General features: G+C 40.2%; 3 protein-coding genes across 4 annotated transcripts; 2 read left to right on the forward strand and 1 right to left on the reverse strand.

Moving 5' to 3' along the window:
* Positions 1 to 1,274: 1,274 nt before the first annotated feature.
* On the forward strand, positions 1,275 to 11,759 carry LOC102778156 (RNA polymerase II elongation factor ELL-like). The gene is made up of 12 exons (XM_006798389.3): positions 1,275 to 1,547; positions 3,885 to 3,929; positions 4,046 to 4,167; positions 4,653 to 4,813; positions 5,664 to 5,956; positions 6,302 to 6,426; positions 7,766 to 8,240; positions 8,328 to 8,415; positions 8,503 to 8,569; positions 8,686 to 8,857; positions 10,551 to 10,595; positions 10,681 to 11,759. Exons 1-12 carry the CDS (start codon positions 1,413 to 1,415, stop codon positions 10,807 to 10,809), a joined length of 1,857 nt encoding a protein of 618 aa, XP_006798452.2. The 5' UTR covers positions 1,275 to 1,412; the 3' UTR covers positions 10,810 to 11,759.
* A 537-nt stretch (positions 11,760 to 12,296) lies between these two features.
* On the forward strand, positions 12,297 to 15,517 carry d2hgdh (D-2-hydroxyglutarate dehydrogenase). The gene is made up of 10 exons (XM_006798390.3): positions 12,297 to 12,439; positions 12,949 to 13,315; positions 13,403 to 13,460; positions 13,539 to 13,678; positions 13,805 to 13,998; positions 14,072 to 14,240; positions 14,370 to 14,513; positions 14,605 to 14,747; positions 14,899 to 15,064; positions 15,153 to 15,517. The coding sequence occupies exons 2-10, from the start codon at positions 12,976 to 12,978 to the stop codon at positions 15,416 to 15,418; spliced, it is 1,620 nt and encodes a 539-aa protein (XP_006798453.1). The 5' UTR covers positions 12,297 to 12,439; positions 12,949 to 12,975; the 3' UTR covers positions 15,419 to 15,517.
* Positions 15,518 to 16,087: 570 nt separating this feature from the next.
* On the reverse strand, positions 16,088 to 25,559 carry acvr1l (activin A receptor, type 1 like). Of its 2 annotated transcripts, none has more exons than XM_006798392.3 (10): positions 25,409 to 25,559; positions 24,658 to 24,741; positions 23,717 to 23,971; positions 23,395 to 23,606; positions 22,345 to 22,444; positions 21,379 to 21,525; positions 20,559 to 20,834; positions 18,910 to 19,107; positions 18,594 to 18,724; positions 16,088 to 17,443 (listed from the first exon to the last, which is right to left on the reverse strand). In XM_006798392.3, the coding sequence occupies exons 2-10, from the start codon at positions 24,728 to 24,730 to the stop codon at positions 17,312 to 17,314; spliced, it is 1,524 nt and encodes a 507-aa protein (XP_006798455.1). In that variant the 5' UTR covers positions 24,731 to 24,741; positions 25,409 to 25,559; the 3' UTR covers positions 16,088 to 17,311. The 2 variants fall into 2 exon arrangements, with proteins under 2 accessions (XP_006798455.1, XP_006798454.1); XM_006798391.3 differs by having other exon boundaries at positions 25,405 to 25,559.
* Positions 25,560 to 26,838: the final 1,279 nt, after the last annotated feature.

The raw sequence follows: 26,838 nt of genomic DNA on the forward strand, positions 1-26,838 counted from the left end.
CATTGTAGCAGTGATTCAGCCCAAAACAATTGCACAAATTCTGTTTTGCAACAGGCGGCTAGAGCATGTGTCTAAAGATATAATGTAAAATTGGTTCTTTGCTAAGATGTCTCTTACGTGTCGTCACAACAGCAGTCCGTCCCTTGAGTTAGGTGCCTTTTTTTTATACTTGAATGATTCACAGGTCAGTGTTAAGCAGCTTAACAAACAAGAACAAACACAAACATTCATCTGAAAATGATCAGGTGCAAGGAATGGACTGAAAATCAGTGAAAAAGCAGCCAATGTCTGATGAAAACATTTAAAAGACCTACAGAGAGCCTGGTGAAATATTGCTCAAGACAATTTTTTAAAAATTATAAGAAAGTCTGGCTCCTTGGACGCAGACGATTAAGAAATGAGAGATGTCTCAACACTTGTACTGGTGTCGCCACTAACCTGAGTATACATCACAGATTTCTTAGTCTGTCTGATACCACTGGTGGATGTAGATCTAAGATTAACTTTTACATGCACAACACAGGCAAAGCACACGTTTTGTTAATGGTTGCCTTAAACACATGATATTTTTAATGTTGTAATATATTAGTAATATCATGTAATGGCTTGTGACCATTTTGCATCCCATTTTTGTTTAATCTAAGTTGAATGTTGTGATTAGATTTGTTTTAATATTCTGGAACTTTCATGTGTCTTTAAAGTTCTGTCTTTTACAACAGAGTAGTTGTCAGTTAGTCAAATTGTACTCAAATTGTAATGTAGTTTAAAAGAAAAGGTGGTTAGAGAAAACCTACTTCCTCTCTATAGCTGTGCACAAACGTGCTAACCAGACTGGTATAACTTCTAGATCACAAATAATGTTGCATAACTTCCTCATTTCTAAACACATTGTTTATTCTGTATGCATAGCAATCATTGCTTAAAATATTAGGTTTGTCTTGCTCACACCCTTTTATTCTTGACATATAAAAAAGTACCAAAAAAATCAGCGTAAATTAATAATAATTGTATCTCAGTATTTCGCTCAGATAAATCTCCATCCAGCCGTTTATAAATCGCTGAAAACGAATCGAAACGAAATCACCTGTGTCCTCGCACTCACTGTGCAAAGTACCCTCATCATGCCAAAGAAAGAGAATTAGCATAGTGAGAGGGGAAGTAGAAAAAACAGTAGAGGTGGTTACGTAAAGTCCTACGTAATGGTTTATTTATGTCGGTGGGCCAATAAAATGTGCTCTGACTTCAGCCGTCATGACGTAATGCGATCTACTCCAGAATAGCGCGCGGCGGAGGAGCAGCCTCACGGTGCCGTTCAGCTCTTTCTCTCTCCGGACCGTCTGGCCAATGTTTGTTTATTTATGTCGGATTCGTGCGGTCCGGAATAAGGCTGGCAGGGCGGGATTTGCGGCGGCATGTCGGCGTTAAAGGAGAACCAGTGTTACGGGCTGTCCAGCGGCAAACTGAGCCGCGGCGGTAACATCTCCGTTTTTCACGTAAAACTCACTGACAGCGCGGCAACAGCCATTAATACCTTCCAAAACGGCAAGGTGGGTCATTTTCTAAAGTATTTTCTTTTCAAATAATTACTAGTTAAGTACACTGGCATTTAAATTTAACGTACCACTTTGTCAAAGGAACAATTTTTGGGTTTTTTAACAAAGGAAAAGACGAAGTGATACTAAACGCGGGTTTGTTTTTTGTGTGTGCTTTAAATTTCGGCCGAAGTTCACCACTACCTTCCCCGGTTGTTGACTCCTACAAGCTCCCCCCTTTTCAAGCTATGAAATGGAAATACATGTTGCATAATACAACGCAGAAACGTTTCCCTGTGTGCGGATGTTTGTAACGAGCTGCTGGCCCACTGCTCACAAGCTGCTGGCCAAGTACTAGGAATGCTAATCAGTGCCGGGGTCGAGGAGAGGAGAAAGGAAAAAGGAGGACAGGCTGTGTGTGTAGGGGGGGAGGAAGGGAGGTTAGTTGTGGGAGGATATTCTGAATTGGATTTAAAGACATGGAGTACTTGTGTGATTTTTTTTTTTCTTCTTTTTTTAATTTGCTGAATATCATAAAGATCAGAAGACAGATGGACGAACTCAGGCAAACATTTGACCCAGTTAATCATAAATGAATCAGACGCTGCAGGAAGTGTAAAGCAGAGAACAGTCATGTACACTTCCTCAATGCACTAATTCCTCCTAATACAGATAGGAAACTCCTCAATGAAGAAATGACAGCTACAAGCTTTTCTGATGAAAGGTGGAAACCACGCTGCTCATGTCATGTCCTGGCTTTCAGCGTAATACAGCTGTGATGAGATTGAGCGGGAAAACACCTGATGAGGAGCAGGCTGTAATATGCATATGTCATTGTTTCTGAGCATGCATTTAGGTTCTTTATTTAGCTTTAAGCATGTCTATTCAAATCCTACTTGGCTGGATCACAGATACCAAAAAAGAAAAACCCAAAAAACACCTCCACACCTTACTCTGTACTAGCAGCCACCTCACTTTCTCTGCACTCATCCACAGGTGAACTTATGCAAAGGTCAGAATCGAGTCATCACATACTTTCCATCCCCGCTGCAAACGTGTCACTTTGGCTAGTTTGCTCCCTGTGAGAGATGATACTGTGTTTCATCATATTTTTATCTGTGGAGCTGCTTATTGACCTTAGCCAGAGCAAGGGGATGGAGGAGCAGCAGGACCTGGAGCAGACAATGGTGCATGTACCCATCTGTTTAAATAGAAACTGAGCACTCAAATAATACCTGACATGCTTGGTTAATATCCTGAGTTTATTAATAGGACTGGGTTTGTTCTTGATATGAACGCAATGGGTGTAGGGTTTCTTTTTCTCTTTCGGATTCCTAAGTAGGAGGGGGAAGTAGCTTCTGGGTGGTGAAAGTGAAGCAAGTACAGAGCTTAACAGTGACTTAAACCTGCATTCATTTTAATGGCCAGCAGGAGGTGACTTTTCTAGTTTCAGGAAGAAGTCCAGTTGTAGAAGCCTATTGGAAAATGACCCTGCTGCTCACTTGATCTGTACCCTTATTATATGGTTGTCTGATAACTTTATGGTTTTAATTACTAGTTTCACAGCTTATTCAATACAGCACGATTCAATAAGTGTCCAGAGGGACAGTAAAGTGGCTTATCTCCCTTGTTTTTCCATCATATCCCTCGCTGTTTACGTGCCGTTTCTAGACAGCAAGAGAGGAATGGGCCTTGCTAACCAATGGATGATGTCACAACAGCATTGTCTTATATATTTTATATACAGTTTGTGTGCACTATGCAGGTTAAGAGCTAATTAGGAAAGCTCACATCTTTCTAAATCGATAACCCTGTTCAAAAATAAATAAATAAAGGAATACATAAATAATCTTCCAACTGTAGCACTTGAGACCTGTAATCAGACCCTTACTGGGCCACAGCAAAAGAAGGGATACTACCTTCACTTGCAAGCTGGTGTGGGGTGGTGAGAAAAAAAGATGTTGGAAAATTTTCTGAAATGCTGTTCACAATTACGAAGAACAACTGTACACAAAACAAAATGAAAATGGGCTACTAGCAGCCAGAAAACCACAGTGAAGGTGGAGCCAGAAGCATTCAGATGAGTAGTGCAGACCACAAAACATCCTCTGCTGCCCTGCTCTATATGTATATGTGTGAGCTTGTTTTACTATACTTGTGGCATCTGCTAACCTTGTGGAAACTATTATAACTGGACTCCACAAGTTTAAGGTTAAGCATTTGTTTGACATTGTCAACGTTAGCAAATGAAGCACTCACACAAAGGGGGTTGTGAGAAAACGAGTCAGAATGTTGATGCTTGTGGGGTTTTAGATGCACACCCATCTAATGTTTTTTTTTTCCCCACCACAGGGCTGGTCGGCCCAACCCACCATCTGTTTTAGTGGAAATGAAGGGGTAAGAAGGACGTCTTACTGCTGACACAAAGCGATCCTAACACATTTTAAAGCTGATAAATCTCAATCTTTCAATCTCAATCTGTTCTTTTTCTTCTTTCCCTATTCATATTACAGAGAATCACCATCCCTTGTTCGGAAAATAGAGATGAAGTCAGGAATTTCACCTTTGGTGTGACTAATGTTGCCCGTGATAATCCCTACGGAAGCTTTGACTGCATCAAACAGCTCACCACCAGGTAAAGACAGCAAAAAGCATCAGTTTCGATATAGGAAGGGTTTTCAGATTAAAATAGAGTTGTAAGGCTTTAACTGTATTGTTTTGTCTGAGGTGGTTATATGATTATATGTTTACTTAGTAATATAGATGTAGAAATAACTGACTGCCTCAATGAGTATTAATCTTTTCAAATGTCTCTGCCCCCTGCTGCTCTGTGAAAGTTACCCTGCTGCTAACGTTTCTCTGCCTTTAAATGCCAGAGAAAACTCAGGGTTCCTGACTGCATAAGCATAGAAATGCACTGAAGTGGATTTAAATGTCATGTATTGGCGAGGCAGACAAGTAGTCCAGCATACATCTAACTGAACACTACCTAAAGCAACTGCGTCCTGAGAAACAATCTTTTATTTGACACGGATAACCTTTGCAAGGAGTCGTTAAAGCACTGTCAGGTCGCTGTCTGTACACGCTGTCTTTACACGCTGTCTTCCCTCCTCCTCTCAGTGCCGCCGAGGAGCTGTCATGTCTCGGGGTGATTCAGAAGAAGATGACAGTCAAAGCCACAGATGAGTCGTACGATAAAGCTCGTCAGAGCATGGCCCAAGCCGAGGAGGAGACGCGCAGCCGAGGGGCCATTGTCATCAAACACGGAAGCCGCTACCAGGGTATGAAGTATAGAAAACACTTGCACGTCCACAGAGCGTACTCGGTTATACAACAGATAACTCCAGCTAAGCGAGAAGATTGGCCTGAAGAAAAATTTGTTCTGTGCTTATAAGCACAGACAGCCATATTGCATTGGTTGCCTTGGCAACATGTGTAGTAACCAGTGACATAGTAACGGCCTGTCTTGTTTTCTTCTGCATGTTTTGTCCTTTTGTGTAGCTAACTGTAAACTTTCTATATGTGATACAGTGGTTTTAAAGAATACATGGTCTCTATGCACATACAGAAACTGCGTTCTGCACATGTTCCTCAAACATGAATGTGCATGATGAAACCAATGATTTAGCTTTTTTTTTTTTTTTTTCTTTACAAACCACCAAACCATTTCCGTATGAACTGATATATTATAGCCTGAGTCTCAACTGCTTTCACCGAAAGGGCACATAAATATACACGTATATATGTAGATGGGTTTTGTTGATTCTGAGGAAGCCTTAAAAAGAAAAAAAAAAACTTCCTTACAACAGGCTTGTGCAACCATGTGGTTACTTCTTAAATTAGACAGCAGGCTTTGCTCACTGAGATGCGTGTGCATGCAGCTTCGTAACCTAAATGTGGGTTTCTGAAAGGTGAAACGAGGTCTTGTCTTTGTGTTTATCCACATCTCTGCTTTTGGAGAAAGTTAAGGAAAAAAGTCCTTTTCCCCCTCAGTATCTGATTTTGCTTCTCTGTCTGGAAATAGCAATACATGTTAGGAAATGTAGCACAAGGTTATTTTTGATGATTGAAATCTCAGAAAGTGCTCCCCTGATGTCATTCATGTAAAAAAAATTTCCTGTTTCTTTGAAGGCAAGAAGGTAACAGTGCGAGCCCCAGCCCCTGCTCTGGCCAGACTCACCAAGCCAAAACACTCGTCTCTTCTCAGCAACATTAAGAAGGGAGTCGGTGCGTCCAAGCCGAAGAAAGATGCCTGTGCATCAAACAGGAGAAGCAGTTGTGATTTGCAAGAGAAGCCCCTCAGGGAGAGAGTAATGCACCTGCTGGCTCTAAGGCCATACAGGAGGCCCGAGTTGATCCTGAGGCTGCAGAAAGATGGGCTGACAGCAGGAGACAAAAACATGCTGGACTCTGTACTAATGGAGGTATTTCTGTTCCGGTTTTATACAAACATAACATGCAAGCATTAGACTGTGTTAAAACTGCCTTTATGCACGTGACTCTTGGTTTCCTTAATATCAAGATTATGTTTTTGCAACCTTTGACAAATGTAACTCTGTAACTTCTGTCGGTGCTGTGCTTTTTTGGAAACCAAATTTCCCAGAGGAACCCACCCGAGGGATTAATATAGTTTTATCTTATCTTATCTTAAATCTGTAAAGAATATGAACACACGTGGGTCAGTTTGGGAATCAAACTCTTAAGTCAACTCCTCAAAAACAATTGTCTTAAGTCTTTTCTCCCCTGTTTTTGTGCATGCTTGTGTTCAGGTCGCTCAGCTTAATAGTAGAGACAGCACATATGTTCTGAAGGACAGTCTGTATAAGGAGCTGCAGAAGGACTGGCCCGGCTACACCTCTGGAGACCAGCAGCTCCTCAAGCGCATCCTTGTCAGGTAACTTAGATAAAGATGTACCTGCTGCTGTTTTCATACTTTATAACTACTGCAGAGCTCTCAGGCCCTGCGTTTCTTCATTATAAGTTGTTAAGCTTAAGGAATGGAAATAACTGGCATTTTAGTTCATTTTCATCACTTTGTAAATCACTATAGTGGCAAAATTTTTGAGTTCAGTGATTATGTCCAAGTGTTTTTGAGGGTTACAGGTTGCTTTTCTGCAGTGATGTAATTTCTCAAATTTGTGTTTCTGTAAAGAATCAGTTTCAAAAAAATCTTTTTACATGTTTATGTAAAAAGACCGTTACACTGGGAGCAACAGTTCAGACCTGCATATGTAGGGTTTTTTTTTTCTTTTTTTTAAGCTGCTGCGATAATTCGAGAGTATGAAATGACATATTTGGACAGGAGATGCAGCGATTGTGGAATTTTGAACCAAAATGAAAGTTTACCGTAATCGACATTTAAAAAAAAAAGAAAAGAAAAAAAAGAAATCAGTTCCCTTTTTTTTGCCAAGCCATTCATGATCATCCTTGATGCCAGCTTCATATCATCTTGGTTGAATTGTGCCGAGATGGTGTTAGTATTCAGCAAACATCCCTATTCAACTGTTGTAGTTACTCATAATACAGAAGGAAGCACTCAGGTAGCATAAACCACTCTTAGTTTGAAATTCTCTTCAAATGCAGTTGCACAGCGATCGAAGGCTCTGATGAAACTTATTCTCACAGCGAGTGCTCTGGTGCTGCGGATAAATTCAGTTAGCAAGAGGCCACATCTTAGAGTTTAATGATCTGATCTGTGTCACCGTCAGCCGTTCAGAGGAGACTGCATGAATTAGGCCTGTATGGTTGAAGCAGAAGGTGAACGGATGGTATTTGCATATGTGGGTTCCACTATGTAGCATGGAGGAGGAGGTGTGATGGTGTTGGCGACTTATTCAGGATTCAGTGCAACATTGAAACAACATATTCGGCAGCAACACGTCATCCCATCTGGTTTGTTTAGTGGGACATTTATTTATTTAAATAACAGGACAATGAGCCAGTGGACACCTCCAGGCTCTGTAAAGGCTATTTAACCAAGAAGGAGAGTCAGGGGAATTATGGGATATGTTTGATCACAGAGTGAAATAAAGGCAGCCTCTAAAAGCGTAGCATTGTGGTGCTTTTAATTTAGACTTTTTAAACATTAAACTTTTTTTTTTTTTTGTACCATATTATTATGTGTTTATCTGGAGGGCTCTGCTGTTGCATTGCACTGTACAGCACATGCAAGAAAAAAGAATGGATTCCAGGGAAATGCTAATTAAAGCTGATGCCCTGTGTTTTCTGTGCAGGCGACTGTTTCAACCGCAACAGAACCTCCTCGCTGTCCCTGAGGCCCAGGTCAGCCCACTGCGAGACACGCCCAACTCTTCACCAGCACACCGTCCAAAGCATTCCCTGCCAGAGGAATACACTGACCCTTTGGCCTCCAAGAAGCCTAGGATATCCCATTTTTCCAGCAAAGCAGCCAGTGACAAGTCAAAAACGAAGCCTTCTAAACAAGCTCACGAGGACGTCACAGCAGATGACAAGCAAGGAGTATCGCTTGATCCTCAGAGACTTATTGACTCCTTGTCAGCAGTCTGTCAGCAGGAAGAAAAGGTGGCTAAAAGGTTAGAACCACCTCACGCTCCCCCGAAAGAACCCGAAATTCCACAAGATCACCCTCAGGATAACTCAGATCGCCCCCCGTCCCTTCTAACGGTGCCAGATCTTACCAAACATGCAATAAAAAAGAAGAAGAGCAAACACAAACACAGAGACCATGTGAGAAACTGCTCCTTATTTGTCTTTTAATAGTTATTCCATTTGACGTGACACATTGCTAATTTGGATTTGTATTCATTTGTCAAGGAGAAGGATAAGAAGAGAGACAGGATGGAGAAAAGAAAAAGACCCAGCTCAGAGCATCCAAACAACAAAGCCTCTCTGGACTGCACAGGTGAGGCCTAATGGCTGCTGACTCATCAGCACATGTGCTGCTTGTTTAGTTTTTCACTTAGCTGACATGTGTCTGTTTTTCTTTCAGAGCCAGCTGACATTTATTTTGACTCTAATGCACTTGGAGTGGACAGTGACACACCAGACTATTTATTGTAAGCATCATTCATTTGAACAAGTATTTGCAATGGTCAGAAGGGGTTGTTTACTTGTCTTAATGCACTTTTATTTAATAATTTCCTTTTCTTCTTTTGTCCCGCCCTCTTCACAGGAAGTACACAGTGATTTGTAGCCACGAGCAGAGACAAAGTTACAAACAGGACTTTAACAAGGAGTACAATGAGTATCGAGATTTACACGCTCGCATTGACAGCGTGACGCAGCAGTTCATGGATTTGGACACACAACTCAAGCAACTCCACCATGAATCACATAAATATAAGGTAGATGTACAGAAAGTCTTTTTTTTTTTTTTCTTTTTCTTTTTTTTTAAATGGAGGAAGTTTGCATAAACATCCTCTCATCTTTTTTTGCTGTCTGTAGTTAGTCGTTAGACACATACTGTCCACTTTATTAGGTACACCTTACTTGTACTAGGTTGGACCCCCTTTGGTCTTAAGAACTGCCTTGGTTCTTCATGGCATAGTTTCATTCTTCAGAGATTTTGGTCCGTGTTGGATTGCATCACACAGTTACTGCAGATTTATCGGTTGCACATCCATGATGTTAATCTGCCATTCCACCATATCCCAAAGGTGCTTCATTGGATTGAAATCTGGTGACTGGAAGCAGAATTAAGTGCAGTGACAACTGAAACCAGTTTGATAATGTTTGAGCTCTGTGACAGTGTGTTATTCTCCAGAAAGCAGCCATCGGAAGATGGTACACTCTGGTCATAAAGGGAGGGACATGGTTACTAACAATACTCAAATAGGCTGTATTGTTTAAATGATGCTCAGTTGTTCCTAGGACTTCCAAAATGTATCAAGAAAATATCCCCCACACCATAATACGACCTGTTGCCTAAATTTGTTTAACTTATGCAAATTGTAGCCTCAGTTTCCTGTAGTGGCAACAAGTTAGGTCTTCTGCTTCTATAACCCATGTGCCTCAAGGCTGGACACGTGCATTCAGCAATGCTCTTCTTTATACTTGTTGGCCCAAAGCAAATGGGCCTGTTAAAGTCATTGCTTTGGGAATCCCCAAAGTAGCAACCTCTAACATCAGTAAGACATTTTCACCTACAGAATTGCCACTATGGGTGAAGGATTTATTTTTGGCTTATTAGACTGAGCAGATGAACAGGTGTACTTATTAAAGTGAGCAGTGACATGTGTATGTGGCAAATTCAGTCATATTTTTCCTATATCAAACTTGCACACACAATGGGGCCCCTGTACCAGCATTGGGGGGGGGGGGGGGGGGGTGAAATTGTTAGGTCATGGTTCCTGAAGCCTAATAAACAAAACCATTAGGGGTGGGGGAAAAAATCGATACTGTGTAGTATCGTGATATTTTGTTTGCTAATAATGTATCGATACAGGGACAGCAGAAATCGACATTTTGTTACAAAAAAGGTTTTTGTGCTCTGACTTCAGAGCACGTTGATCAGCTCCTTTTTCTGAGCAAGAATCCTGACATTCCTTCACTGTCCAAATGTGTTTAACTTTTTTTTGGCAGCAATAAACATGACAGTTTACTTATTTTAATTTAAGACATGTTTTATTTTAATTAAGTTTAAAACTTTTTTTATTTAATGTAAAATTATATTTTGTTTTAATTTACTTTCAAATTCTTCAGTTGCTGAAGGGGCTGCATAGTTTTCATAAATTGCATAGTTCAGAATAGCTATAATTGTACCAGATGGTTCCATTCAGTTAAGTTGGACTAGACTGTAATACAAACCGTTCAAAAAATAATAATAATAAAAAATTGCAGTAATATCGTATTGTGCGTTAAGTATTGTGTTAATATCGTATCGTGGGATGTATGGTGATTCCCACCTCTAAAAACCATGAAGACAAACAGTGATGTATTATAGTTTTTCTGTGATCTTATAGTCACATAAGGATTATATTGCAACTTTTCACAGACTTTATTTAAATTAATCTTTATTTCTGTATTTTTCCCTGGCAGACGGTTAGAAATCAAATTCTTCAAGAGTATCGGAAAATTAAAAAGGTAATGACTTTCTTAAAACTCCCCACTTTTTTTTTTTTTTAAACCACCGCTTTTAAATAATCAAGTTTTCCTTTCCTCACTACAGTCCAACCCAAACTACAATCAGGACAAGGCTCGCTGTGAATACTTGCACAACAAACTGGCACACATCAAGAAGCTCATATCAGAGTACGACCAGCAGCAGCTCCGTGTGGAGCATGCCGCTATGAACTGAAGAGCCTAACTCGGAATGACGAGTGAACTTCACGAGTACGAAAGAAGATCCCCAGCCAAAGGGGATTCATGCTGCTGAGCTCAGTGCCATCATGCTTAGATCTGTGGTCTTAATGGCTAAATATAGTATCATTAGATCTACTGCGATTGTTGGCGGGGTTTTTGTGAGGAGCTGGAGTGATCGGACGGCAAGATGAGGGATTTTCTTTGAAAGTGGTCAAAGTGATGCTACTGCAGCAACACGGGAGTAACAGTAGTTTTGCTCTAAAAGCTAGAACTAGGGTCTTACTCCTCAAAATGCAAACACACGAGGAAATGAGGTGAAAAGCCTTAAAAGCATTTGGAGATTCTCATCCCTATTACACCTTTTAGTCGTTGATTTGGGTTTTTTGTGTGAATTTAATCAATTTAAGTATTTACTAACATGTTCTGTCAAACACATCAGTGTTGAGGTTTAAACTATAAACATGAAAAAATAATAAACTACACGCTGTACCCACCCAGACAGCTCATACAAATGGCAGGTGAAGGTTAATGTCTGATGGCAGCTGGGACGCAGATGTGTCTTGAGAAGAATCTGTCCTGTTCTTCGGGTTTGGTGAGATTGCCAGTTGGCTGTGACTGCTGAGTTTTGCCTTGCGCTCCAACTGGACTCGATTCATAGTATTCCACTGGTACTGTGCTTCAGGTGATTTTCCTGGATCACTGAAGACTGTTATGTTGAATGTCATGTGAACTTTAAGTTGTAATCAGGGAATGTGTGTTCCGCACGAGCTTCAGTAAAAGTGTAAATTTAAAATAGGTTTTAATTGTCTGGAAGGAAGTTATTATACTGTTTCAGGGAAGGAATCGAAATATGAAAAGACGTAATTGCATGCTGTGTACTTTACAGAATGCATGATGCATTACCTATGATTTTGTCTGAGATTCAAATAAATCTGTTTGTACTCATTTTGTGTGATACTTCTTCTTATTTACTGTAATTTTACTCTAAATATCAAATAAAAGAGTAATGAATGATGTAAGATGAAAAGGACACTGTATTTGGTAATCATCATTTTGATGCAGAAATACTACTTTATGCCTGTAAAATGTTGTCTTTGACATATTTTCAGATCAACTAAAAAGGGGGGAAACAAATGTGCTTTTGCCATAAGCTTGCAACAAAGACGTGTGGTTCATCCCTTGAGTTGTCTGGGTTTGTTTTTTTTTTGGGGGGGGGGGGTTTGTTTTGTTTTTTATGCCCTAGTTTTATAGATTAGTTTTAGATTCATAAGTATATTAATTTGGTCCTGTTCTAAATTAATCAATAAATGAAAAAGGTCTGTAATTAATTATTTTCTCTCTAAACCTCGATTCACAGCTTGATTATTCAGTCATCACTCTGTTTAATAATAAAGAAAGGCTCCCACCCATAGGCTAATATCCATTGCGTCAATCTGAAAACATGCTTCTGATTGGTCCGTTTTCCTCTGCTTTTTTACCCTGTCAACCTCAGTAAGCAGCTTCATGCACTTGCTAGCAAGCTAAAAACACGCGATGTACCATGTTTATGTAACTGAACTGCCCTTGAACTTTGTCACTTTCATGACGTGAAAAAAGAGACACACATTGCTAAATGAACGCTTCTGGTGAGTAAATGAAGCCGTTATTCGGAAATATCGGAAAGGAGCGTACTAAGCAAAGTAGCTAAGCTAACTGAAGTTGCAGCTGCTTCAGGTGGTGATATTTGCAAGAAGAAAACATGCAAAGAGGGTAATAAGATGCATTACTGCTGGGAAGTAAGCGTCTTTGCTGCAAAACACATGTAAAAAGACAGCTTTAGTTAGTGCACTTACTAAAGCTGTTCATATCTTAGGTCTCTTATACCTCATATATCTTCTATCTCCTATTGCTGTTTGTGTTTATTAATGGATGCAGAAAGAGATGCAACGAATTGCCACCAATGTAGAGTTTTATCAAGGTTGGCTTTTTATTTCTGCGTCTTTGAAGCAAAGAAAATGCAGTTAACTTCTAGCTAACAATCCTAACATTGCAGATGACTAGAGACAAAATAACTAGAAGCTTTCAACTCAACTACAAGATAAAAATGCTTTTGAAAATATCCAACTCTTCTTGTTGTTCCACCTGTTTTCTGCAGCTTGTGTTGCCGCCTGTCTCTACAGTCATGGCAGGACTTTTCCAAAGAGCACTAAGGCTAAGGACAGCTCTGAGATGTCTGTACGACTACAACACGCTCTCACGATCTACAGCCACTCTTTCACCTGTTGACTTTCACAGTCCTTTTCTGACCTGCAGCTCAGAACAGGTTTTGGCCTCCACTCGTAAGCTACATGCTGGGGCTGACGGGTCTAAAGTATCTCCTTCTGCAGCACCAGAGAGGTTGCCGTTCTGCAGAGTAACTGAGGAAGATCTGGCCTTTTTCAGGAAGATCCTACCAGGCAGAACCATTGTCGACCCTGATCTGGTGGAGCCTAGTAATGTGGATTGGCTAAAGTCTGTGAGAGGTGAAGGCCACAATTGAATCCTTAATATAGTTCATAATAATAATCTACTGCTGTTGATGGCTCATTTTTCTGTTATATGTCCTGCAGGTTCTAGTGAAGTGTTGCTTAGACCTCAGACAACAGAGGAAGTATCACAAATTCTAAGGTAGATGGTAACCAAATCAACAGAAAGGTGTTTATCTAGTCATCAGACTTTTTCACATGTTTTGTTTTTCTCTTATAGCTACTGTAACAGTCGTAATCTGGCGGTGAACCCTCAAGGAGGAAACACTGGGCTGGTTGGTGGCAGCGTGCCAGTTTATGATGAGATAATTCTCTCCACCTCTCTAATGAACAAAATCCTTAACTTTGACAGTATCTCTGGTAAGTTTAAAAGTTGAATTCAAAAGAAGTGCTTCGCCATAGACTGACAAATACCTGACAAATGTGTTTTTGATTTATGGTTACTTGTGCTGAAAATTCTCAAAGATCACTTTGTTTCCCTCTCAGGTGTTCTGACCTGTCAGGCAGGTTGTGTCTTGGAGAACTTGTCTTTCTACCTCGAGGAGAGAGACTATATAATGCCACTGGATCTTGGGGCAAAAGGCAGTTGCCAAATTGGTGGCAATGTAGCAACCAATGCAGGTGGTCTCCGGCTGCTGCGGTATGGGTCCCTACACGGGACTGTGTTGGGTCTGGAATTGGTGAGTGCTGGACTTTTGATGCTCTTACCCCCCCAAAAAATAAAGCTTATTTGCAAATCTGTAACACATGCAGGTATTGGCAGATGGGCAGGTGTTGGACTGCTTATCCACCCTGAGGAAAGATAATACAGGATATGACCTCAAACAGCTCTTTATAGGGTCAGAAGGCACTTTAGGAGTCATTACTGCAGTGTCCGTCCTTTGTCCACGGAAACCCAAATCTGTTAATGTTGTTTTCCTGGGTAGGATTTTCTATTTGCTTCTCAGATATACCTTTGTAAAAGATGATAGAGAAAGTTTTGTAAACCATTAAATGCGTTGCTTTTCTTGGAGATTAGCAACAAAACTCATGTGTTTATCTCTGCTGTTAGGTTGTGAGACCTTTGAGCAGCTGCTGAAAACATTTCAGCTCTGCAAAGGCATGCTGGGAGAAATTCTGTCCGCCTTCGAGTTCCTGGACAGTGAATGTATGAGGCTGCTGAATACGCATCTCAAACTACCCAATCCTATATCTGGTATAAGCATGTTCTCTCTCACACATACACACATCTGTAACGATCCTATAAAACGAGTGAGCACACGCAGACCTTTCCCTTTGCTGTGCAGACTGTCCATTCTACATCGTCATTGAAACTTCGGGATCTGACCCGACCCACGATGCGCAGAAACTCCACAACTTTCTTGAGGAGGCAATGACATCATCGCTGGTCAGTGATGGAACGGTAGCAACTGAGGAAGCAAAAATAAAGGTCGGTGGACATGATTGGAAAAAAATATGCTTCTGTTGCATACAGTGAAGAAACTTAAGTATTCAAAGATTGATCCAAGATCATTTTATGTAATTGCATAGGTAAATATAATGCCAAATTATAAAAACATTTTCTGCTCCCGTTTTCTCAGGCTCTGTGGTCACTGCGTGAACGTGTCACTGAGGCACTGACTCACGATGGCTTCACCTACAAGTATGACATCTCCCTTCCAGTGGAACGGATCTACCAGCTGGTGACAGACATGAGGAAGCATCTGGGAAACCGGGCCAAAAGTGTGGTGGGATACGGACACGTAGGTAAGACGACTTGATAAAATGATCTGCACATACTCTATACACATACTACTGTCAGCTATCATCCAATTCTCTCTTACTTATCCTGTAGGTGATGGTAACCTCCACCTGAACGTCACTTCTCCGTCTAAAGACCCTGCTCTCCTGGCTGCCATTGAGCCATTTGTTTATGAATGGACAGCCAGCTGTCGTGGGAGCATTAGTGCAGAGCATGGACTGGGCCTGAAAAAGAGGAACTACATTTACTACAGTAAACAGAGCCAGGCTGTGGCACTGATGGGTAACATCAAGGCTATGCTGGACCCCAAAGGCATCCTCAACCCGTACAAGACTTTACCAGACAACCTGAAGCAGTGATGTACGCAGAGGTCATGCTCGAGTTAAACTTTAGTTCCAACCTCACCGCTATATGCCGTGTGTGGCAGTTAGGGTGCTTTTCACACATTTGGTGCAGAGCTGACAAAAAACCCTATTTGTCACACAAGCCACAAAACCCAGTCTTGCAAAAACGAAAAGAAAAAATAGTTTCATTTTCTACAAAGCATTACTTTCAGACAGATATCTTCTTTAGCAAGCTGCGTAAGTGAAGTTCCAGTTTAAATATTTTAACTACCCTTGTTACTTGCACTGATAGAGTAGCCTTAGTCTGATGCACTCCATATACTATAGAATATTCAGTGGGTTTTAGAGCTTGAAAAGAAAAAAATTCCACTTTCTCAGAGGAAACAAATGAACAATGACTGTCCTTCATATGGTGTTTGAGTGCCACTAGAGGGCAGGTGGGTATAACAGTGTGGGTAAAATGTTGTCTGGATAAACTGATGTTTGATACATTTATGCAATGAATGCCACAGCTTGTAATTGGTGGCCAGCTGTTTTCCTGTCAAAATCCAGATGTTCTGGATTTGGATGTAGCCATTGTAGGTGTCGGCAGCTGACTGTGTACATGTACTGAATGTATAATCATGCAGTAGCAGATTAAAGCTTTCCAATTTTGTTTGTAGAAATCAGAGCACATACTGCCCATTCATTAGGCAAGAGTGCAGTAAATGTTTTATTACATATAAAAAGGCAAAACAACTTTTTCCCCCCAAAAAACAAAGCCAGCATTTGAAAACAAAATCCTTCATACACCTGCAACTTTAAATTTAAAGTCTTCAATAAACATTTCCAAATGAAGACGGAGTGTTTGTTTTTCCATTATTCAGGCAACTTGTACATAACTAGATTTCACCTCCAGTCTCTTAAAATAAAATGCACATTAGAACACAAACCTTTTGTGATTCCTCCTTGCCTGAGCAGAAGACTTTTTCAGAATCAGCCACAGTGAGTTTATAAAGTATGCCACACAGAGGATCAGGTCATTTCCTATCCCTATCACAAGTTACACACTACTTCCTATTGGCAGGTACTTGCTGCTTCTCTAGTCCACAAACCATCAGAATAAACATGTTTGTAGTGTTTTGATCTTCTTCCCTACCCTTGTCCACTATTTCTCAAAAAATCATTTCCTATCCAAATAATGATGACGTGTAGAGGAAGTCCAGTAGAGTAAATGCCTATATATGTATGCAGTCAGTTTCACACACCCATCGCACATTAATCTGTATCTTCAGTAGTGTGTTAGCAATGGCGATTCAATACATAAATAACATACTAGTGTTTTTTTTCTTTAAGAAAAAGGTTTAAAAACAATTTTGATTCGATTGGCTCTTTCTTCCTTTTATAAGTGAACATTGTGTTTCTGTGGTGATGGCTGATAGTAATAAATGGGTGACAGATTTCTGATTGTCTCTGAGCAGAATGCCAAAAGGCTGGAGATCAGAAATTTGAGTAGACACTCAGTCTTGTAGTGTTTGTACTGGAAGGCAAACCCCAGTGTAGTCCCACATGGGCATTAAAGCATTGGGATGGGGTTCCTATAATATAGCAGCCAGTCACAGTCAGTAACAGTCCATAGTTCAAGTTGGTGGAAACACACTGGCAATTGGTTTGCCTCATATCAAAGGCTGGCTTATTCAGAAACGACAGGTCCAAATGTCTGTGTGGGCTTCAAGTCAAACATGTTAGTGGAAAGCATCCGCAGAGAAAGTGAGAGAAGGATGAGGCTGAATGACTCTTGGAACACCTCTTTCCTCTAGTCCTCTTTCCATCTGCCTAATCTCCCTCTCTCTTTTTAACAAAACACTGGGAGTCTTGTTGAAGCCAATCCCTGACACCAGGCAGCTGCCTCTGAAACATGGCACCCTCTCACGACTCCTTGCCCTTTTCCAGAGAGCTGTGAATCTTGTCTAGGGTCTTCTTGATGCGCAGTGCTGTAAGCCTGGCAGAGGGGTTCTGGTACCAACATTCCTTCATTAGTTTCACCAGAGCAGAGAGAGTCTGAGGGAGAAAGAATGAATAAAAACATCATACACTGATGAATCCATTCTGAAAAGAATCAATGTGACTGCAAGCACTTTCAGATGTTGGCCCATCACCAGATAATGATCACATATATGTAGGCACTCATGAGTCATGGATAAAATAAGAGCAAGAGTAGTTGGTTCGTCATCATATACAGGTGCTATTAAGCAATTGCAGAAAAAAAAAACAATATACTTGATGGACTGTTCTAGTTAACTATTAGACCCATAATACATAATGAAGACTGAAGAAATTTAGTATAGGCAAAGTATAATTGTCTGTCTAGTAAAGCTGAGAGTAGACAAAATGTCAAATATTTTGTACAACTGCTTGTTAATGCAATCTGCCAATCATGTGGCAGGAACTGAGTGCATTACATCCAGACATGTTCAAGATTTCATGTTGAAGGTCAAACTGAGCGTCAGAATTAGAAGAAAGGTGACTTAGGAGACTCTGAACATTATTACGGGTACCAAATGCACTGTAACAACAACTTGCATAGCCATCTCTATGGTTTAAAGAGAATGACCTAAAAAGATCAAATATCAACAGTCACTCAAATAACCGGCTGTTAAAACCAAGGTATATAGAACAGCACGTCAGAACACATCAACATTTGCAGCAGATGGGCTACAACAGCAGCAGACCGCACCATGCGGCACTAAAAGAACAGGCTCACCAAAATTGAAAAACAAAAGACTCGAAAAAGGTTGCCTCATCTGACGAGTCTCAATTTCTGCAGCTCTACTCGTTTCACTGAACTCAAATGGCCTCCACAGACACCAGATCTCAATCCAACTGAGCACATATGGTGTGTGGCGCTATCATTTCAACATGGACCAAAATCTCTGGGCCATTAATCTGTGCTACAAAGATCTCAGGGAATTCTGTTCAAAGGGGTCCAATTCAATATAAATGGACAGTACGTGTAGATGTTACGGCAAATAAAGTGTCTCATGTCAGTATTTGTCATAAACATTGCAGAAGGTCTATATAATTACCACATGGCTAAAATCTGCCTTTTTGAACGCCTTCATCCTATTGAGAAATATTTTGACATTTAGCACCCGTCACATCAGTTGTGTCACTATTGTCTGTCTCTCTTGACAAAAAGATTCTTACTCACAGGATCAGAGAACCATCGATTAGGAATGAAAGGCCTCTGCTGTTCCACACACACCACTTTCCTCATATCCTCAAAGCTGGGATCATTTGGCACCTGATCGTAAAACGGAGGTTTGTACTCTTCAACAATGCCTGGAAAATGGAATTTGAATGGGAAAAATTAGTGAAAATTTAAGGACAATTTAAACAACAAGGAATGAAGAGACAACCAGAGGGCCTGGCACAGATCACCACACTGCATCATAGTGCATCGTGATCACATTAGCGTGCCACTCTCTGTAACATCCACAGCAATGCACTATGTGCATGACACTCACCATTGCTGTACGTGCGTCTCGCTATCTCCCACAGCACCAGTCCAAAGGCCCATATGTCCACTCGCTTGTAAGCATCGAAGCAGTCTGTCTGAATGGTTTCTTCCAACACTTCAGGTGCCATGTAGCGCTTGGTGCCAACCTTTGGATTGTTGCCCACATCCAGCAGATTGTCTGCCTGGGAGTGGGTCACGGCCAGCCCTGTAGCATGCAGTTACACACAGTGTTATAACAGGACCTGAAATTGATGTCTCCTGAAATGAGCGTATGATTTTGGAAAGAGGTTTGACAGGTGCGGAGACACCAAGTAATACAACAATACAACCCTGCAATCCATTGTAGATAATGCAAGATTCAAAGCATTGAATTTCACATTACATATTCATTAAGGATACATAGCATAGCTGTGTGAGAGGGCTGCAGCTATTGATTATTTTAGTAATCGAATAATCTATTGATTATTCCATTGATTAATCGAGTAATCGGATAAGAAATATTTTTGTCTGATTAATCAGCATCAATAAATATTCATAAGAGAAAAAACAGGTCTTTCAGAATGAAGTGCTCATTGCAATTTCTAAAATCGAAACCAATGTTTTAAAGTTTAACTGCATACAACATCTGTTATAAAAACTCAACTAAACCCTTTGAAATTTAATGTATAGAAAACATTATATTAAATGTATAAATATATAGTCTCAAGTACAGTCAAAGATTAAAGTATATTAAAATAATAGGCTTTCTGAAATTAACAGGAGGCAAGTTTTTGTGCTGCTGAAAACAAGTTAAACATCAGCACGCTGTATAATTTAAACATCGTATCGGACTAAGTTAACAGTTAATCTGCAGATTTTCATACAACTTCTGGAGGTTTACTGCAGATTTTCCGCTGTGTAAAACAAACAGCAGTGACAAAGTATGTTTTTCTTCGCGTTGGAGTTTGTTGATCAGGTGCTTTGATAAAGGACTCGATGCCTTTTTGGGATGCCAGAAACATGTTTTTTTGTTTGTTTTTTTTTCATTTAACCTCACCATCCCGGTAAAGGCTCCGCCTCTTTGGTCATCCTGGAGTGTGTGTTAACAGAACAGCTCCACGTTAAACTGTGGTAGCATCATCATTACTGATATTGTTGTGTTATCAGTGTTTTTGTTTAAAACTGGGGGCTGTGTGGGCTTAGTGTTGTCAAAAGTTTTATTCATACACTGCTCCTAAATACGTTTCTATTGCAGGTCTGAAATGCTCACAATTACATTGTTTAAAACAGCAGCGAGCTACAGAGCCGTGCATTAAACAAGGGATCGAAGCAAATTATTCAGTGAATCGTTGCAGCCCTAAATCCCACAGTATACCAACAAAAATGTATAGTTATTTAATTATTTTTTCCTGGAAATAATTAACCTCAAGAATATTTATTTCTAAGCAAAACATTGGATAATGCTGATAATACTATTATTACTTAATTTTTTAAAAAACAAGCCAACTGTAAACATGCTGTCTGGACTTAATAAAGCTTTTAGTATCTAATTAAGTTATGTTTACTCTTTTGAGCAGGTAGTACTGGTGAATCACATGCCTACAGTTTATCTGAATCCCTGAAACAGGTGAAAATCCCAACAGTTCGGAGGAGACAAAAAGCAGAAAAGTGACTGACCAAGGTCTGCGATGCAGCACCGCAGCTCCTTGGTCACCAAGATATTTTTACTCTTCAGGTCCCGGTGTGCGATGGCCGGTTTCCCCTCTGTGCCAAAGATCTCCGTGTGCAGGTGCACCAGGCCGCACGCTATCGATGCAGCCATTGCCAGACCTTCTGATGTCTCCACTGCGACTCGCTGCAAGTAGTCATAAAGCGAACCATTTTCATGGTAATGGGTGATGAGCCACAGTTGAGTGCTGGAGTTTCGAGAAGTCATATCGGATGCCATGAACCCTGAGGGACAGAAAGGTGAAAGGTAATATCATGAAATTGTGTATTATTGATTCAGACGTAAGTCAAGTTCCTCTGGCATCAATCGCATTTATTACTGTTGCATTTTGCTGTATCCTTTTGTATTATCTTACACAGATCATCTTGTACTTCCTGGTCCCTTTATGGGGTCACCACAGTGACTCCTCTGCCTCCATCTCACTCTGTCCCTAGGATCCTTTTCTGTCATACCAACCCTCTGCATGTCCTCCTCTTCTGCATTCATGAATCTTCGTGGTCTTACACTTTTCCTCAAGCCTGGCAGCTCCATATTCAAGATCCCTTTGTTTAATATATCCACTATCCCAGTAGCTCTAACCTGAGCTGTCCCTCTGACATCATGATTTCCATGACTTAGTGCTTTAAAATAAACTGAGAGATTCTCCAATTCAGGGAAGCTGAGGTTAAAATTCAGAGCTGCCATTACTATGCAAGGAAATACACATGTTAGCCTAACCAAATTTGGGGACAGTCAGCAAGACCAAAACATTAAGCGTAACAGACTCACCCAGTATGTTTTCATGCCTCAGCAGCACTGTATTGTAGATCTCTGTCTCTCTGAACCAAGACTTCTCATCTCTCGAGGAAAAGATTTTCACAGCCACATTCTCGCCCTGCCACTGTCCTCGCCACACCTCTCCATATCGTCCTTTGCCTGGCGGAAAAAATATATATGTATAATAAAGAGAACACAAGAGGAGAGGAGACAAGAAACAGGAAGTCCGAAAAGAAAAAAATACAGATGCATGCATTTTAAAAAGACAATCACTGTCTACTTTTTAAAATTTGAGGGGTGAATTTTCACTCTATTCCATTGCTACAGCAGTGAGATTCTTTTGGCACAGATTTGATGTTTCCACATCAAAAGCTCAACTGTGCACAAAGCACACAGTGCACAAAGCCACAAACTTGAAAACCAAACTCTTACAAGCTGTAAGAGATACTCATGATACTGTGGTTATATAAAAAGGACCCCAAGACAAGTAACCTACATACTTTTATTTGAAAGCTACATCAAAATCTGTCAGATTTTATAGTGCTTTTTACAGTGACATTATCTTTATCTTTAACTTCTGACAGGTGACAGTTTTGAACATGGTCAACAACTCACACAAATAAAAAAGGAACTGATAAGATGTTTTGACAATTTCTTGAAATAAGTCACAGATGATTTGACCTCCCGTCTCTTTGACATCACTCAGATTCCACGGATATGTACAGTCATAACTGTAGTCAGGATCGCCTGTGGCGTTAATTATAAGCATGCTCGCTTCTGGGAAACTAACTAATGTGTGAATATATCCCTTTCCTCCTGATTAATGATAAGAATTTGTTATTTTCGTGATGAATAACTTATGTGTCATGACTTTGGATTTTTTTTCATGTCATCTGAACAATTTGCTTTTCAGTAGAACTCTTATCAGATCTGCCAGTCAAACAGATATGAATCTGAAATGTTACGTGTTATACCTACCTACGCACTCCATCAGACTAATCTGTCGGGCCACAGTTCTTTGAACAAGGAAGGGAAGACCTGAACCACTGCCTGACGTACATGAGTGATCCAACAGGTCCTGCAGATAGACAGATTTGATTTTTGCTTTGTCAAATGTAACTAGCATGTAGAGTCATATACAGGTGTATGTTTAATATGCTTGCTGAGAGCTACAGTTGTGATCAGAAGTTTACATACACTCATCAGTGTATGTAAATCATGAACTTTATGGCAATTTTGGACTTTTAATGACTTCTTCAAGAATTGGGTTCACAAGTTTCAATTTAATTGGATTTTCTAAAATCCGCATGGGGTGAAAAGTATATCTGTGAAGGTTCTCATTCATCCAGGTCATCGTAGTCTAAGGAGCTTGGAAAGAAAAGCATCTGGACTTTTTTAAGTTGCTTGAAGATGTTTCACCTCTCATCCGAGAAGCTTCTTCAGTTCTAGGGTCAAATGATGGAGAGCCCCAGATTTAAGCCCCAAGTTACATCTAGACCAGAACCTTTTGGTAGTCATTTACATGTTTCTGGCAAGATATCTCACTACTTTTTCTGCAGAACTGGCACAGTTGGCAGGTAGTCATTGTCCTCCATTATTCCATCCACTTTGTGCAATGTACCAATACTATAGGCAACAAGACAGCTCCATGCTAGGCAGTTGTCACAGTGTTTTTAGGTTTGAAAGGCTCACTTTTACTACACTTTTTTACTTTTGACTGTGTAGTTTAGAGAAACTCCCAAAATAAGTTCAGACTTGTGCACCTAGTTCTTGTTCTTTAAAGTCATTAAATGCCTATGTTGTACAATTATTCCACCCTGGAGAAAGAACAGTTCCAAGGAATCATTAAAAGCCAAGATTACCATAAAGTTAATACCCATAGGTGTATGTACACTTCTGACAATAACTGTAAATTGAAGGTGAAAAATATCCCAATACTCAGAGGCTGGAAGAGAACACAAAGCGTGAGATGGGCCTTCTTCTTGCTTTGGCCAAATCCCTTTTCATGGTTATCTCTGTTACTCTTACCGCTAAAGTGCTGTCTCCGACATTGGAAGTGATGAGACCGTCTATGGCTCCCTGCTCAGCGTCAAACTCCTGCAGTCTCTGCAGACGTCCATGATGGAGCCTTCTGCAAGCCAGCACAGATACTACAGACAGCAGAGCCAGAACGACCACTGGGCCAAGTACGAAGAGAGCTAATGTCTCCACACGATATCGAACTGGCTCACCTTCTGGGGCTGTGGGTAAATGTAAAAAAGAGATACGTATAGTTTGAAATTGGGGGAAAAAATTTATAGTAAGGAAAAGAGCTACAGGACAGTCCAATTTCCTTGTAGACATAAAGCACCTGATGGTAGCAGAGACATCAGATATTCCCTGGTGGTATTGCTGTTGCACCTGTCCTGGGAGCAGCATTGAATAGCCTGGTGGTAGGACGTAGCTGTGAAGCACTGGAGAAGGATTTGGTCTGCGTCATCCAAACAGCCACGCTCAAAAAAAACTCCACTCTTACTAACTTTGACCGAAGAGAAGCACTGGGTACCTTGGCACCGGGTGGGGTGGAGGCATTTAGGACCTTCACATGCACACTGCAGCTGTCCATCTGTAAATAACAGGATGCAAGTTCACAATATTAACTTTGAATTAAAGGTAACAGGTTCTAATAAAGCAAAAGACATAATAAAAGACAAGTAATGGACTCTCAGTGTGTTCAAGATAGAAGGTAGGTGGGCATCACCAGACACCCCGTGATACAATATTTTCACAATACTTTAAACCCACAATATATTATTGGGTTTTTAATTATTGGGTTGCTGAGTGTTACAGTGATATATATTGCAACTTCTCAAATGTTTTTAACTGCAAATTATGTCATCAAATTTAAACTTTGTCATATCCGTTTTATTCAATAAGATAAAAATGATCTGATGTCACTTATTTTCTCGCTACAAAATCAGCACAACATTGCCACTTAAGTAAATGTTGCCTTAAGAGAGTGAGTCTGCTATCAGTCTGTGACAGTTAGCTCCAGCCACACATCAGCTTACATCTTAATTTCTTTGTTTTTTTTTTTTTGTTTCCAAATCCAGAGTACATCACTTGTAAAAATTGTATTTATTTTTATTTTTTGTCGTATATCACACATAAAATTAAAGACCATATCTGTTCCAGGTATTATTTTTCTACTACAAATAAACAATCTCCAGCAATTTAATCTTCAGGCTTGAGCACAAAGCAGCGAGAAGCAGTCTCACAAACAATAAATGAAAAAGCACATGAGTACAATACCTGGACCCTCAGCTGATATCGACAGAGTCTGCAGCGAGAGCAGCAGCAGGACATGGACACTGCAACGACCCATGTTTCAGTGCACTAAGAGTGGGGAGAAGATGCAAGATGAGCCTGAGAGTTCAGAGGAGTACACTCATAATTACATTTAGCCTCTTTATGTTATCTGACGAGCCTCATAAGGCTCCATACAGAAATGAAACAACAAATTATAAAGGCTGAATGAGTTCAGTTTGTCTTAGAAAGCACTACTTAGTATACATTAGTGCAATGGATTAAACAGAAGCCTTTTTAAAAAGACAGTCACCATGAATTACTTCCAAATGTATAAATGTCTTCACCTGAACATAATATAATCGTGTGGTTCGTTCTTAAGTGGTTCACTAATAGACTAATTGCTGTATATATAAGACTTGATGTACTATAACTGTTCCTCCGCAGGCTAGCATGCACAAACATACACTAAAGTCAGCCTCTGGTTTTGACCTAACATTCCGAAACAACCAAAGCTATCAGCAAATCCTTCTTTAAAAGGAAAAAAAAGATAGGGGACCTAGTTGTTTGCTGTGGCCATTAACAGGCGACCACATTGGCCGCTCACAGGCGCCCCGGAGGCGCCAGGATGCCTGGTGCTGCTGCCCTGTAAGCTAAGCTAAGCTAAGCTAAATTAAGCTAGCCACACAGCACAAAGCGCAGACTGACAGCCGAACGAGGACAGCCAAAACAGAGCATTAAAACAACACCCACCTACCTGGCGCACACGCAGCGCAGTTTCTAACTCATGCTGTTAAGCCTGCACATTCGCACACGAGTATTAAATAATCGTATCGGCGTGATTTTCGATGTAAAACCGCTAAAAGAAGGGACCACAGCCCAGCCCACCCACTGGCTGTTTTCGCTTCCAGCTACACTTGACGTCACCAAAACATTAACATCAAGTTGCATTGTGGGGCAGAGAAGTCCGCCAACTTAAAATCAGTGTAACGCCAGTGATATTAATGTGTATTTGAAGTGTTAATAACTTCAGCCATTATGATATGATAATTAAATGAGAAGAGACTATTGTATGTTAACCTCTGTGGTCAGTAAATGCTGCTCAATGGGTCCTAGGCTGCAATCATTACACGTCTGTGTAAGCACTTATTGAATTTAAGTGCATTTTTTAGCATTATGCTGGTTTCTAATAGTGAAAGATTCGCTTTTTACTTCACAACATACCCTTGTTAATTCTCAGATCAATGTTTAAAATATTATATATGTATTGTTATAGATTAAATGACACAAAGATGCATTGAGCTATTAAAATTTGCCCCACGGTGACCAGCTACAGTATTAAACCTGCTTAAATCCTCTTACATTGATAAAAAAAAAAAAATCCAGCAGTGATAATTTTACACTGAAAGAGTGTGCATTGTATTAAATCACTTATTTACGTAAGGTGAATTTCAATAAATACATTTTTAAAAGGTCACATATGCATCCATATCAAATCTGGATCAAATCTGGATACCAGACAGCTGATCCTGAACACATCTAAAACTATTTTTGGTTTTATAAAGAAGGCATTTCAACATCTCTTTCTCTATCGACGGGCTACAGAGAGGCTACATGTGCCTATACAAGTCTTCATCATGGGACTTAAACACTGTTTCACATTGTTAGTAAAGTGCACCTGGGGCTCTATTTCCTCCAACCAAGGAAATACAGGGTTAGTTGGGAAAGTATAATTCATTTGTATAGAACTGTTATGGATTTATTTCTCCATCCTGACTTGGTATAGTAACACAACCAATCAGGGCAAACAATTGCTTGAAAAAGTAGTAAGTAGAGCCTCCAAGGTCATTGGTTGAGGTCTATCTTCCATAGCTTCACACTATCGCACCAGAATCACCAGGATCATCACTGGCCCCTCAAACCCTGCACATTACCTATTCAATCTTCTCACATCAGGAAAAAGATACATGAGCAGAGCATCACGTATTAGGGATAGCACCAACCTCTAAACTATTGAAATAAGCACTGAACCTCCTGTTACCTATATCAGATTGTAATAAAAAAAAAAAATCTAAAACCATCAAAACCTATATTTATGTATCATGTCATCATATTCAAGTTAAAGACACTGGCAAATATCTGTTTTTGTCTCACTTGAGTAGACTAAATTTAGACTTAGTAGAGGAC

The sequence above is a fragment of the Neolamprologus brichardi genome, chromosome 19 (assembly GCF_056152115.1).
Source record: "Neolamprologus brichardi isolate AB-2024 chromosome 19, ASM5615211v1, whole genome shotgun sequence".
Lineage (NCBI taxonomy): Eukaryota > Metazoa > Chordata > Actinopteri > Cichliformes > Cichlidae > Neolamprologus > Neolamprologus brichardi.